General features: G+C 40.8%; 1 protein-coding gene across 1 annotated transcript in view; it reads left to right on the forward strand.

The window, feature by feature from the left end:
• Positions 1-14,673: 14,673 nt before the first annotated feature.
• Positions 14,674-15,703, forward strand: part of GRIA3 (glutamate ionotropic receptor AMPA type subunit 3) — a 253,895-nt gene continuing 252,865 nt past the window's right edge. Inside the window, exon 1 of the mRNA XM_075940981.2 lies at positions 14,674-15,363. Coding sequence (XP_075797096.2) covers positions 15,273-15,363 — 91 coding nt within the window. The 5' untranslated portion in view covers positions 14,674-15,272. The remainder of the gene's footprint in view (positions 15,364-15,703) is intronic.

The following is a 15,703-nucleotide window of genomic DNA, read 5'->3' on the forward strand; positions in this document are numbered from 1 at the left end:
AACCTATGACTTTACTGTGAGGCTCAAATTAAAAAATCTATTTCATTTATGCTGTGATAGAAAAAGCAGGTATACAATTTGCTTGCTGTGAGTCTCACTAGTAAAGAGAAGAAAGATGGATTGAAGACAGATTGTAATGGATGAACTATAATACTGCATTATAACATAGTGATTCTAGATGCGTCATGGTCATGCTAACTAGAATTTTTTCTGCTTAACTTTCTTGTAATTTATATTCCACCTAGGTTTAGGGCCTAATCCAATGGTCATTGAATTTAAGGGGAGACCTTTCACTGATTTCAGTGGACAATGAAACAGCCTGTTTCCACAGATATACAACTTAGTTTAAGGTCTGCTGGCTGTCACGATAGACCAACATTTTGTTCTAACAACATTGACAATATTTCTTTAAACTTCACTGTAAACTGAACAATATTTTTGATGACATTTAATTGTGTATTAAAACACCCGACTCCAATAAAAGGCATGTTACATAATTGTGTGAGTTACATTGCACATGTCATAGGGCAGCAGTGGGGAACCTAAGGACCGGGGGGCTGGATGGGCCCCCGGCTTGCCTAGATCTGGCCATCGAGGCTCAGGACTCCCATCTCAGCATTAAGGAGCCTGCACTGGGGCTCCAGCTCCTCCCTGCCCTCCCCACGGGGCTGTAGCACACCAATTTGAATAGTCTGGGGACCTGTAGGTTCTGGGGTGTGAGGAGAATGTGGAGAGAGTCTTTCTCCTTCTCAGTCAGGGGCCACACCAGTAAGGGTTGGTTGGTTTTTTGTTTCTCACTCATGTGTGGCCCTCGATTCATTTTTCTGTGGGTCAACAGCCCCCAACCCACAAAATATTTCCCACCCCTGCCATAGGATATCTTTCTGATCTAAGTGACCGCTCTGTCTCTGGATTCCAAAGCTCTTCTAAAATATCACTACTTTTGCAAAACACTCTCAGTGATAATCCACTCAACTGACAGTGCATATCCTCTCTTATTAACCAAATCTGAATATTTTTATTATCATTTGTCATCAAAATTGTAGCAGTCAATAGAGCTGAGAAGTTCCATCATCTGATCTTTGGGATCTAAAATAATAATTCTGAAAAAGGGAACTAACCCTTTATATGTATTTAATTTGAAAAGATCAACAGTGTCCTACCTATGTCTGCAATATTACCATAATCATCATCATCTCTATATGATTGGTGTAGATGTAGAGCAACTATTCTAATTTTACTTTCAGGGGAGGAGGGTAGGTTAAGCCAGATAGTTGTTTGGAGGAGGAGAGTGCATTGCCTCCTTCTTATGGATCACTAGTCACCCATTGGAGAGTCTTTAATTTTCCATTTGTGCGGCAAGTGTATGCATCTGCCATCGTCTATGCGGATGCAGTTTAGGGTTGCCCATGAGTTCTGTGGGAGATCAAAGCAAGGGATTTTCTGTGGTATTTGTGACTTCTTGTGAATTCCATTCAACTTTCTAAGCTTCATTGGGGTTGAGGTTTCATTGTTGAAGGTTAAACCTCTGAGTCTAAAAGGGCTTATGCAACTTCAGGTAGTGGTGAGGGACATTGCTAAGGTCTTGGTGGATGTAAAGACATTCATTTTCCATGATCCTCTGGAATTTCTTAAAGGTTAGAATCATAGAACTGGAAGAGACCTCAAGAGGTCATCAAGTCCAGCCTTCTGCCCAACGCAGGACCAATCCCAACTAAGGTTGTGGTATTGTGGTGAATACACAGAGGAGCAATGTGTGACAGCAGTGTTGGCTCAGATGTTGGGGTCAGCTTGAGGGTTTCAATGATCCACTGCATTGCAATGTTCAGTTGGACATCAGCTACTCAAAGTGGCTACAGTACAGGGTACTCACATATCACCACAAGGGATGCACATGTCAGAGTGATGATTATGGTTGTTTAGCTATCAATAAATGTGAGAAAAATGGGGCAGAATTTCTAAAAGGCAGCAACCATAAATAATTTCATTGCAAAATTTGAGTTTTTTTCTCACAGAAATTACACAGAAATCTTGTTTGTCCTTTAAAGAGGTTTTATGCATAGAATGGATGCTTAATTCAATCACTTATGTGTGAGACAGCAGGATTTTAATCCTGCTTTAAATGCAGATCTCAACTTATCTTAACTATGGAATTGACAGTGGCATCTCCAATACATAATAAGGCCAAATTCTGCAGTCTTTTGCACAGGCAAAACTGTCACCAAAGGCAGTGGGAGTTTTGCCTGGATAAAGAAGCTCTAAGGTGCTTTCAGTTTTGAAAAATGTTTTCCTAAGGATTAATGGAAACATACAGGGAGATTTCTAGTACATTGCTTGTTTATGTATATTTAATTTTTAAAGCTATATAACAGCAATCTGAAAATTTACAGCACCAAGGAGACCCATTTAGCAATGCCTTCTGCATTACTCTGCTTTGTTTGTTTGGTGGTTGTGGTGGGAGGGAGTTCACTAGCATAATTATGGTAGGAATAAGGAAATCAGTGGTGCATTCTTGGTCCAATTCAATTGGTCCCAATACTGTGCTGAAGAACTGCAGTGGATCAATTGGAGTTAATTATTATACAGGATTAACCTGCAAATCACTTCAGTACATCAAAGTAATGAGGAAGGCCTGCCTCACCACACAAAAGGAAAGAATTTTAAAGTTAAATCAGAAATAATATGTTTGCATATCCTCAACTCAACCTTTTGCAACTAAGTATTACAGCACAAAAGAAACCCATTGTAAGATCAGTCACTTCTTAGTGAACCCCCTGCAAAAGCAAGGAAAAGCTGATTAAGGAGAGATCATGTAGCATCAACTTTCTAATGCTGATGGGTTCACAGGTTAAATTAGAAACCAATTCAGTGGGATGGGTAATTGCAGTGAAGCTAATTGCAGAGTAAGGTGCAACTCAGCCTGAATACAGGTCTCAGAATCAGGCCACAATGGGCACCTATATTGATTGGAAGAGTCTTTTTATATAATGCCTGCTCAGATTTGCATTGTGCTTTAGCTGTGACTTGCCAAAAACCAAGCAATGCCTATACCTTTTTTTTGCTATTTTATTGTACATCCAGAGGTGCTGAGAATTTTACCACAATATGTGTTTTATATATATTAGAAATTCAGGTCTTGTTTATCCCAGGGAATTTTTTTGAAAGACTTTGTAGAAATTGAGGGAATAAAATAGACTACAAGTCTCAGTCACAGCTTGTTGAAATCAATAGAAAGACACCCAATGACTTCAATGGGCTTTGGATCAAACACCACAGCATCACAGAAATCAAAGAAGTGAAAGCAGATTAACTGAGAAGGGAAGGGATTTTTAGCCAGAATATTTTGTATTTGTAAGACCCTGATTGTAAAATTCAAATCTCCCATAAACAAGTAGGAGAAAATCTCTCTTTGTTAAAGATTCATCTTCCCCCTGTGCCCTCAGCTAAGGACTGAGAAATCTCTCTCACTACAGTTTTTAGTGTCCTCCAAAGAGACCTACTGCAACAGTAAGTATTTTTAATACTTAAAAGGTAAGAAACAAGGAGGAGAAAATATTTTCTTTAAAACAATCAAAATCTTTCAGGCTTTCTTTATATATTACAAAGAAGAAAAACATCACAAACTCATTTTTTCCACTTGTGCAGGTGATCTTTAAGTGCTCATGGCTCTTTAGGCCTAGTTCTCAGCCTGTTTGTATTCCACTGGATTAATATTTAAATACAAACCTTGACAAAAAGAACTCCTACTTAAGACTTAATCTTTTTAAATGCCCAAAGAATTCAGGGCATCTTTTCACCTATTTCAAGAGTCAGTGAAGAAGAGTAAAACTAATCACAGGTAGATTATTTACTCGTATAGGGATTTTATTCAAAATCTTCCTGCAATAGTATTTAGTAAACTATGTTTGCAGCACCACAGAGATCAGGATTACATTTATGTTAGTTTTATCTTCAAAAGAATAAAATAGCACCTGTTTAATTCATTACCTGCATGATAACCAATGATGTAATTGGATTATGTATACACACACTCAACACCACACTTGTACAATCCGATGGGCAGATCCTCAGTTTGCGTAGATTGCTGTAACTCCATTGAAGTCAGTGGTGTTAAAACTGTTTGCTCCAGCTGACAGTCAGGTCTGGTAAGTTTGAAAAGACATAATAAACACTGCAGAATTAACAATACCTGCTAAATTGGATGCTGCTCCTTGATTTTGTCAGAGTCCATTACATTGCAAGGTCTGCTCTCAGCTTTGCTGAGTTTATTATAAAATAGCACTAATGTATTGAATGCAATGAACAATTTTATAACAATATTGTGGGACAGATGACAAAAACAAGAAAATTCAGTATATGAGCTGACACTCTGTGCCTATAGCTGTATTGTGAAGGTCTCAGAATACTGAGTGCAATGTTGCCTTATTATGTGTCAGATGCTACCCTGACAGTGGGCCATAGATCTTATGGAAAAATGATGTTAGCTGATTGTGGACCTAAGATAATGTAGCCACATTATACCATGTAATAATACACATCGCCTTCTCTTTCTATAAATTCAGTGCGTGAAAAATTGCCCTCATTTAAACCAACAAGAGTTTTTCCATAAACTGAGTCAGCATTCTTCCCTCTTGAGTTTTGGCATTAAACGCTCCAAAAGGAGTCTGATGATGGGAGAGGTGGGTAATACAAGCCAAATGCACAATTCATTCAGTCTTGAGCTCAGGAGCTGCATCTGAGTGATGTAGCACCACAGGAGTGTCCAGCACAGGAATGTTGCTACCTCCTAATTAAAATCTCTCCTTGCAAGTAGTTATACTCAAGTACAGGCATTTGGAACAGTTGCCAGATAATTTTTTATTCACTAATCATTATAGTGTTATCGACATACATATCATACATGCAACATTTCTGAAACTGCAGCTCTGGCATATTAAAGAATGGCAAAGCAGGTACTTGGCATTCTCTTGAAAAATACTTTTGAAGTATTTCTAGGGATTTAATGCAACAATCTGCTGTCTCCCAACGTAGAAACATATGCAGCCTCTTACAAATGGCAACAAAGTGTTGTTTTCCCAGGATGTCTAGAATAGGTATGTGTTATTCTAATTAGCCCTTTTCAAGAATCTGTTAACACTTTTATTACTAATTTTTTTTAAAAGTACACATCAATAGCAAATGGCAAGCTCATTAAAAAAAATGGTTTAACTTCTTAGTGTCAGTAAATACAGCTTGTCTGAAAGTCTAGCCCAGGGTTATATGCTTCGTCCCTTTATATTATTTTAATTTTCTGAAAACATTTGAGAGTGACCATCCCCTTAATGACTGGATTTCCTATATATTAAGAACACTGTTGGTTCCCTTGCTATACCAAAGCTGCTGGGCTCCACCTTCACAAGATAGCTAGATATTGAAACTAATGTATAAACCTAAAATTAATTACTATTTGGCTACGTCTACACTGGCGTGATCTTGAGCACAAACTCTTTAGCGCAAGAGTTCTTGCATTAAAGTAGTTGTGCAAGACAGCGTCTACACTAGCATGTGCTTTTGCACAAGAGCATTCTTGCCAGTGTAGATGCTCTCTTGCGCAAGAAAGCTCTGATGGCCACTTTAACCATAGGGCTTTCTTGCGCAAGAAATTCATTTTGCCTGTCTACACTGGCCTCTTGCGCAAGAACAGTTGTGCAAAAGGGCTTATTCCTGAGCGGGAGCATCAGAGTTCAGGTGCAAGAAGCCCTGATTTCATACATTAGAACATCAGTTTACTTGCGCAAGAACACGTGGCCAGTGTAGACAAGGCAGCAAGTTTTTGCGCAAGAGCAGCCGCTTTTGTGCAAGATCGCACCAGTGTAGACACAGCCTCTGAGTTTAAGTTTGGAAAGCTTTGGAAAACAAGGATGATAGCTGCCTTAGATGTCCCAGTTTTCATAGTCAGGATTCCATAGCATTAGGGATAGAAAGCTAATCAATTAAACAAATTACTTGTTATCAATCCAATAGTATTTCCTTGACGTATCTGCCATATAAAGTAAACTAACTGAAAGTTACACAAGAAGATTAAAAATAATAACAAAAATACATTCCCTTTGCATTATTACCAACACATTGGAATCAAACTAAATGAACCTAAAAAATTCAGTTTACTCATTATTACTTTTGCTCTCTGTTTTACAAGTGGAGACAATTAAAATAGATTAGTCAATTTCACTGTCCTTTTTCAGGCACCAGTACAAAACAGCAACATTTGCAAAACTAAAGATAACCCTATTTCCATTAGGAAAAAAAGTTTAAAGCATGAAAAGATTTTTGTTATACGGTTTTGTAATTTTTTTATTAAATTAAACTGTGGGCCTTAAATTAACTAACAAAGTCCCTTTAAAACAGATCAAATGCCGAGAAAGAAAGAGGGAAAATTATGTTATAACACACCCTTTGCAAGGTATTTGTGTGCAGAAAAACTGTGCTGATATCTAGCTTGTCCTGCTGGGATTTGAACTAAAAATAATGACCTGATTCACTTTCACTAATGCCAGTTTTACAACATTGTAACTCCATTGACTCTTTGGATCTTCGTACAGTGTAAGATCCTGATCCTTCTCACATAGAAATAAATGGCAAAATTCCACACAAACACACACACACTGGGTGAAATCTTGGCTCCAGTGAAGTCAGTGGGAATCTTACCATTGATTACAATGGAGTTAGGATTTCATCCAGTGATTTACGTGAGACTAGGAAGAATCCCTAAAACACTAAATGAGAAAGGAAGATCAGTAGACTACATTTTTAAAAGTAAAAACAGTTCTAAACAGCCTAGATTCTAGAATGTTTATCTGAATTTTTGGGTGTGTGGGGGTCCTATACATTTGGTAAGAGGAATCGTCTCTGAATCACTCTCTGTAGTTATCTTTGGATGATTTTTTTGCCATGTCAGCTGTTTTCCTACCAAAGGATGAAGAGGGCTTTGTATCGTCAGGAGCCAGGATTACATGAAACAAAAAACAAATAAACAAATGCTAAACAAACAACATTGACTGATACTTCCTCTGGACAGATTTGATAGTTCAACAGAGTAGGACAGACCCTCAGCTGGTATAAACTGTCACAGCCCTATTGACTTTACTGGAGCAATGACCATTTACAATAGCTGAGGATCTGCCCCAGTGAGTAAAATCATGCTCATCTTTCCACACAAAAGTTGCACACTAGTCAGTAAGAAATTAGGGGATATTATTCATGCGCATACTTATTTTCAGAGTTGGAACTTAATACCATACTGAGCAATGTACAGAGTAAATGGAACAAAGTATAAGCAGATTTTCAACAAATAAAAGTTGGCTCCAGATTTTCATCATCTAGCAAAATAAAAGGAAACTAATCAGAATGTGACCAGTGTTTTATTTTATTTTCAGAGTTACACAGAACTCTTCAGATCTGCCTCTGCATAGCTCAAATCTTGTCTCTTTCACTACCACCCACCTTGTTTTCCTAATATCCTGAAACCACTATGGCTACAATGACACTGCACAATACATTCTTTTGGAACTCACCAGATGTTACAATTGCACAGGGCCAGTCTTCAAAGCGTACAATCAAACTTGAGTAGTTGTATTCTGCCTACGTATATCTATCGTGCTCTGTTAATTAGATCTGGGTTTTTTTCATAACTTTCTGTTCTTTGCTGTTGTGAATAATATGTTTGAGCCCAGGGATGGTTTCATTTCTGTAGTAAGTGAAATATTCCTTATACATCAACTCCAGTTGATTGAAAAGCTCAGGTAATCAAAGGTTATATATGTTCCTTGAAGTTTAGTGTAGTTGTAGTGTTCCTGTGGGATTATCCCACTGTCCCAATATCTGTTTTTTTACTCGTGGTTTTTCTATAGTATTTTTCATCCATTGTGGACCAAGCCAAGACCTGCTTTTTTGGACAACTTACACTTACATCTCCCTAGCATGTTCTGGCTTTCTGCTCAAGTTATTTGTTCTGTTTTTACTGTTCTGGCTAAGCCAAGCAGAATTCCAAGTTGCTTAGACAGGAATTTAGTCAAATGTTGGTATGCTAGGTAAGGTGACTAGCTGCCAACATTATATTTGCTTTCCATTCTTGCCATGTCTGTTATGAGTTCTTGATATTATATTTCTCTGTAACCACAGGACACTAAATCGGTAAAATCTTCAAAAGTTACTTTGAGGGTTATAGTTGCAAAGACTCTAAAGGACTTAAAGATGTAGATAAGATGGTTCTTAATGGAATTTTTAAGAGCTCTCAAGCAGATTAAGGGCCTGCCTCCCAATGCAGACTGTTTCTAGACAGTTTCTCTTACAAGTTTTCATGGACTAGCCTAATACTGTAATGCTTAGGTTGCAGATTTTTCAGAGGAATGCTTAGCTCTAACAAAAACCCAGTATTCTGAAGAGTGTGTGTTTGTGTGTAAACAGCCAAGAACTTTATAATAATAAATAACCTGACAGTTTCCTTATAAATTAACATAAGAACTCTGTTATTGCTTGAGATGTTCAAGGTAGAGTCGTATAATTGTAGAAAAATATATACTGGGGAAAAAAATCAACTAGCCTAATGAATTGTAAAGCAATCATCTGAAGTGATTATCACCACTGCCTGGCTGGGATCACAATATTATGCGATGACTTTTTAAAGATGTGGGGGGTTAGGTCCTAGTACATGGAAACAAAAATATTCATTCACATACTGAGTGGAGGATGAAGTGTTTCTGAACATGAGTACTCCCAAAATCACTTTAAGTGCACATACATGTATATGCATGTGAGAAGGAGAGTTGATTTTGTTAATGTAGAATGGAAACTATTACTTTATGATTTGTTGTATTGTTTGCTTAAATATTAAATACAGACCAGCCCCCAAAAGTTACAGGTTTAAATAAGAATTGTAGGACTCTGTTGTCCCCACATTGTCTAGGATATAATTAATCAGAATGCAAAAAATGGTATCTTTCTGCATTTCTACCACAGTAGAGTGTTTTCCAGACTTTAATTAATTAAGCCTCGCAATGCCCTACTATCTCCATTTGACAGATGAGGAAAATCAGATCAAGACGAGCTACATTTTCAGAAATACTTGAATGCCTCTAACTATAGCAGTGGCCATTTTCAATGGTGCTGAATGAGCTGTTGGAGGCCCACTGGTTTGAAAATCAGGTCGTCAGTCAGCATCCAAAGTTGTATAGTAAGAGTGCTTTTGGAAATTTGGGCCTAGAAAATCTGTGGCAGAACAAAGGTTTCCAGACTCTGGCTTAATAACGTGACAGTTATATTATTTCCAAATTTTTCATCCAACTTTTGCTGTTGCAATTAAAGAATATTTGATTGTTATAATATGAAAAATGCATTAATCTCTTAGTTAAAATGGTTGTAGTTACCATTTAACTTAATGTGAACTGTTCCTGCTTATGCCAAGTGTAGACTGGACCCTAACAGTTTATTAATACAATATGTTCATTTACAAGCCAGTATCCCATATCACGCTCATGAGGCAGAATAGCTCTACCCATCTCCAGACCTTCACAGAAAAATCACATTTACTAGGAATATACTTGCTGTGCCAGAAAACACTGCATCCAATGGCATAACTTCTATGGCACATCTACACTACTCCTTTACCTCAAAATAAGCTGCACAATTTGCACTATGTTAATTACGTTGCTTATTTTGAGGTAATTTAAAAATAAAGTACTATTCCAAAACATCCTTTATCCCTCGTGGAATTAACTTTACAGAGACATTGGAATAGCGAGCCTGTTATATTTCAAAATAAGAGGCGTGTTCAAAAAAAAGTAGAATAGCTATTTCAGGATACTTCCAGTATCCCGAAATAGCTCCGCAATGTAGACATAGCTCTAATGACTTCAGTGAGGCCAGGATTTCACCCACTATCTGTAATTCACAATAAATAGCACTACAATATACTAGACCAACAGTTTTGCATGTTGACTCCAGCAGTGACCAATGCAAGAGAAAGTGTAACTCTGTAATGTACCATCACCCCCCTTAGAGCATTAAGAGAAAAATTCCTACTGACCCCATCAGGTAATCAGCTTTTGAAGTTAATCATGGGGTTAGATAGCTCTGGTTGATTTTTCCTAGCTTGTGTAATTACATTTGCTATTCTTATTATTCATGTGCAAGTTTCATTCTCTTTTGAAAGTCTATGAAGCGATGTTTGCCAATAATATTTTGCATACACTGCATAAACATACTCCTTTTAGCCTGTCATTTGTGTTGTCTTCTAATTTCATTGTATGTCTCCTTGTTGCATTACAGCAAAGGGTTAATAGGAGAGCTTAACTAATTTTCTCTTTCCCCATTCATAATTTTAGCATACTTTTATTATGTGTCCTTTTGACCTTCCTTTTCCCAAAGTAATAGTGAAATGTGCACACACTCCCTCTTTCTCTTTTGTCACTGTTCTCTCCCATTGACTCCTTTTATTTGTTGTTCCATATCCTTAATTCCATTTTGTTTTGCTTCTATCTCCACTGTCACTGTACCTGTAAATGATCTACTGTAAAATTAATCAGGTTAGCTAACGAAAAGGCTGGCATTAACATAAAGTCCAGTTAATTGTGTCTCCTGTATTTTATGGGGAAATATCCCAAGAAGAAGTTTGTATTCTGATTAGATGAAAGGTTCTTCTTGTAGTAAAAAAAATGAATGAGACACGATAGACAGTACATTTCTTGGCAATTTTAGCCTGCTTTGGACAGTGTTAAAAGAAGCACAATAACTACTAGAATTGCCTGAAATTCTCCCTTGCAATTAAGAAATGGAAATTACATAAAGGATCAAGTCAGCCATATGCATTTAGGGTGAAATTCGTGCCAGCAGATCCTGCCCAAGCCCCTCTGCACTGTTGTGAATTTTGTCATTGCTCTGTATTATTGTCATGAGTACAGCTCACTGACAGAAAGCTCTGCATATGTTGTCCCAAATTTCACAGACCTTTTCTAATCCATTATTTGATTTTACACTTGGAACATGTTATCTAATTATAAATCATCAGCTTCTCCTCTCAAAATTCCCCAGTGTCCCAAATTACTAAAAATTGCCTAAATTGTGCAGCTCTGACCATAGTGCAGAATCTAGATTGTATTTACTTAGGTAAGGTTTGGGGAAGAATATGGTATGAACTAGAACTCATTAAAACTCCCTAATGATGTACATGAACTATTTGCATTATATAAATATGCACACAAAACTAACTGAAATCCCAAAAACCAGTTCCAGGATAGATTGGGATTACTGTAAAATCTGGAAAGGATTATCATAGAATTATAGAACTGGAAGGAACCTTGAAAGGTCATTAGGTCCAGTCCACTGCAGTCATGGCAGGACCAGGTACCATCTAGTTCTAGACCATCCCACATAGGTATTTGTTTAATCTGCTCTTAAAAATTGTCAGTGATGGAGATTCCACAACCTCCCTAGGCAATTTATTCCAGTGCTTAACCACCCTAACAGTCAGGAAGTTTTTCTTAGGCCAGGTCTACCCTTGCAGGGAATGTTGAATGAAGATATGTAAGTCCAGCTATATTGATTACGTAACTGGAGTAGACATACCTTTTTATATGTTTTCCCACTGTCCCTGCGGTGGGAGGCCAATGGGAGCAAATGCTCTCATCAGCTTCCCTTGCTCCTCACACAAGTGGGAGTACAAGCAGCTGGAGGGGGATCCTCTGAGTTCAGTTTAGTGAGTTTTAATTAGACTTACTAAATTGAACTCCAGAAGATCGATCGCAGGAGTGGCAATCTTCTATTTAGTGTAGACATGTCCTTAATGTTCTACCTGAGCCTCTCTTGGTACAATTTAAGCCCATTGCTTCTTGTCCTATCATCAGAGCTCAAGGAGAATAATTTTTTCTTCCTCCTCCTTGTAATAACCTTTTAGATACTTGAAAACAGTTACTTCCCCTCTCAGCCTTCTCTTTTCCAGACTAAACAAATCCAATTCTTTCAATCTTCCCTCATAGGTCATGTTTTCTAAACCTCTAATCATTTTTGTTGCTCTTTTGCTGAGAATTACCAGATTGTAAGGCAATGCAGTTGTGTTATAACCATGTAAGTCCCAGACTATTAGGGAGACAAGGTGGGTGAGGTCATATTTTTATGGGACCAACTTCTGCAGATGAGAGAGAGAAGCTTTCTAGCTACACAGAATTCTTTTTCAGTTCTGGGAAAGGTACTCAGTGTGACAGCTAAATACAAGGCCCAAGAAATAGCATATATTGTAAGGGACCACTCTAGGTGAACTGGCCAATTAACACCCATGTAATTTCTGGACAATAAGTGAGGTTAGTGAGTTACAAATCACTGTAATAAGCCAGAAATCCAGTGTCATCATTAAGACCATGATTTTTAGTGTCTAGCAAAGTTATATAGTTAAATTGCTGCTTTTGTATAGCAAAGTACTGTGCAGGTTTCTTTTGAGGATGAGGACTAGGGAGTAATCTGTGAAAAGTGTTCACCACCGATGATAGTGCATTTTTGTCTTTTATCAATTTCCTGGGAGCTCATTCGAGAGCATAGTGAGAGTGATTGTCTGGTTTCACCTACGTTGTTACTTTTCGGGGCATTCAGTGCACTGGAAGAGGTACATTCTCCAGCTATGTCTACACTACAGAGTTTTTCTGTTATACTGGAGGTATCCCGGAAAAATTCTGCCACGTCCAGGGAATGCATCCACTTTTTTGGATCAGTTTCCAAAAAAGAGGGTGCATTCTTTCGGAAGCCCTGTATTCCTCATTTTATGAGGAATAAGGGCTCTTCCCAAAGAGACGTTTTTTTCCCATATTTAGCCCCACATAGTCGGGCCAAATGTTGGAAAAGCCTCTTCTGAAAAAAGAATTGGAAAAAGGTAGGAAAATTGCAGTTTTCAATTTGTGTACCTTTTTCCAAAAAAGAACTGCAGTGTAGACATAGCCTCCCATGCTGCAGAAAGCTACATCACAGTCAGACAGTCCCTTAGCCTCAGGTGGCCTGGACCAGCTATGGGTTTTTAATTGCAGTGCTGGCCGAAACACTAGGAGCCTATAGCGGATTACAATAAATGGGACAAATTACACTAAGCTGTAACTCACCTAATAGAGAATATAGACTCTGAGCCAAGCAAAGACAGGATAGTTGAAAAAGGGTGTCCAGCTGTAATCAGAGAAGAGGAGGCATCAGATAGGGAACCATCTTGTCCTGGCTTTGGGAATGGATTAGGCGACTAATAGCTCCCTTCCGTCTGCATTTCCTACATTTCCTCAAAGCACCATGAAAAGAAAAGAGCTGTAGGGTCTTTAAATTGACACATTAATAAACATGAGCAGAATGCAGGATTTTCACCTAAGAAACTGTGCTTTCCAATAGCAATGCCATATCCCCATGTGCATGTCTGATCCTGCAGAGATAACCTGTAATCATCAGTGCCTATGGGATGACTGCTATCTGCTACCCTATCTCTCTAGTCCCCTGTGGGCCATCATGCAGGCCAGCTAACATTTCATATGCTAAGGACTATCTCTAGATCTTTCTTTTCCTGGCAAAGTAAATGTAAGAGCAATGAAAACTGCACTGGGGTCCAAATCTCTAGAGACTCCCTTTGAAAGGGCCTAATATTTCTCATGAGCAGGATGAGCCAATCATTCACAAGGAGCTTTTTCATTCTGCAGCGCACCAGAGGGGAATGAACAAAGGAATCTACAGACATGCATCAGCCAGGGAGGGGGAGGAGAGGCTGGACCAAGTAGGAGCCAAGGTACTAAGCAGGCAGCCTTCCCAGGAAAGGCAGAGACACCCAGTCTGGGACACCTCATCACTTCCTCTCTCCACTGCTGGATTCTCCTTAACATCTTCCTCCTATTCCTGGAGGCTCCCCCTTCCTCCCTTGACTTCACCAATGCTTTCCATTACTAATGTCTCCATCTCCACTTCTCCCACTTCTTAGTGGGCTCCTTCATCAGTTTTAACACCCCCCCTCCTTGCTCAGTTCCTGTCACCCATGGCTCTCCCTCCTCTTCAGCCCCTCCACCTCCCTGCCTCTCCTCACACCCTTGATCTCTCTCAGCTTCCTCATGAGCCATAACCAGCCCTTATCTCCCCCCACATCTCCCTCTCCTTCTCACCCTCCTGCACCTAGTAGCTCCACCATCTCTGGCTAGGGTGGTTCCACCCCAGACTGCCTCACCTCTGAGGCTCTCCCCTTTTCCTCACCTCTCCACTCCTGCTTCCCTCCCTCACCACCAGCCCGTGCTTCCCCTTTCCAACTCTTGCCTATTTTCTCCCCTTCCTGGCACAACCCTGCTCACCACCCATCACACCCAGTGGGTGCTCCATTCAGCTGCTCTCTCCCTGGTGGCTCCCCACTTCTCTCCCTTTCCCCCAAATCCCAGGGAACTACCCTCCTCACCATATTTGGTGGATGCCCCCCATTCGCTCCCTATCCACTTTCCCTCCTACCCCAGCCTGAAGGGCCTCCTTTTTACTCTCCCCCTAAACCCCAGTGGGTCTTTAGGTCCCCCCTCCCCAGTCCCTGCTGTCTTCCCACCCTTGCCCCCTGCTAGTCCCCACACCGGCAGGCAGCGTTGCATCCCAGCTGCTGTTGCTCCTCTCCCTGATTAGGAGGGGACCCTCATCCAGCCGCTCCCTCCTTTTCCTGTCACCCTCCCTCCGGCCTTGCTCCCCCCTTCCCCTCTCCTCTTCCTCCTTTCAACCTTCTCTCTTTCCTCCCTCCCCCCAGACGCGCGCACACACCCGGGCAATGCAGCTTTAAAGGCTGGTCCACGTGAGGCTGGTGTGTGTCTATTGATTGCATCTCGGGGCTGCTGCCGCACGCCCGCGCCGGGGCTCTGCAGGCTGGGGCTGCAGTTCGCGGGGAGGCTGAAGGATGCGCGGCGGGCATCCAGTGTGATCCCCCCCCCCTCCTCCCGGCCCAATCGGAGCAGCCTCCCTGAAGAGGAGAGGGGCGAGTTCGGTGCCTCTTCTCTCCCCATCTCCTTTGGGGGAAGTCCCTGCTTTGAGGGGGCTGCGCGTGTGGCTGGAGAGAGGGGAGCCAGCCAGCCAATGCGCCCTTCCCGGCTGGGCTGAAGAGAAGCAGCGAGGGGGGGAGTTGCACGATCCGCCGCCGCCTCCTCCTCCTCCTCCTCCTCCTCAGCATCATTATTATTATTGTTGTCTCGCGCCTCTCCCCGCGCGCCCATGCCTGCTCTGCCCGCTTCGCTTTAGGAATTGCATCGCTGGGGCTGAAGAAAATGGGGCGCACGCTGCCTCAGACTCTCCTGCTCGTGGTGGCGGGTCTTTTGGGGGAGTCGTTGGGAGGATTTCCAAACACCATCAGCATAGGTAAGCCCCGTCTTCTCGGACTGGCAACTTGAGCGCAGCCGAGTTATTGCATCTTCCTTGGCGTTTTAATCTGCAACTCTCATGCCTCGAGGCACTAACCCGAGACACCCCCTCGGGGAAGAGACCGGGCTCTGATGAAAGCAAGGCATCTGGTGGGATGGAAGGGGGGGACCTCTGCATTGCTCTCCCGGGTCCCGGGGGTTCTTAGGAGGAGAGGGACTTTCACTGGGGGTGGGAGATGGCTCCTGGGTCACCCTGGAGTCCCTTTGGCACATTCCTGGAAGTTACGAGCGTGGTTTCTTTTCAGATTGTAAAACCTCCCCAGGACCAACTTGCCTTG

The sequence above is a fragment of the Pelodiscus sinensis genome, chromosome 13 (genome assembly GCF_052426305.1).
Source record: "Pelodiscus sinensis isolate ZL-2025 chromosome 13, ASM5242630v1, whole genome shotgun sequence".
Classification (NCBI taxonomy): Eukaryota; Metazoa; Chordata; order Testudines; family Trionychidae; genus Pelodiscus; species Pelodiscus sinensis.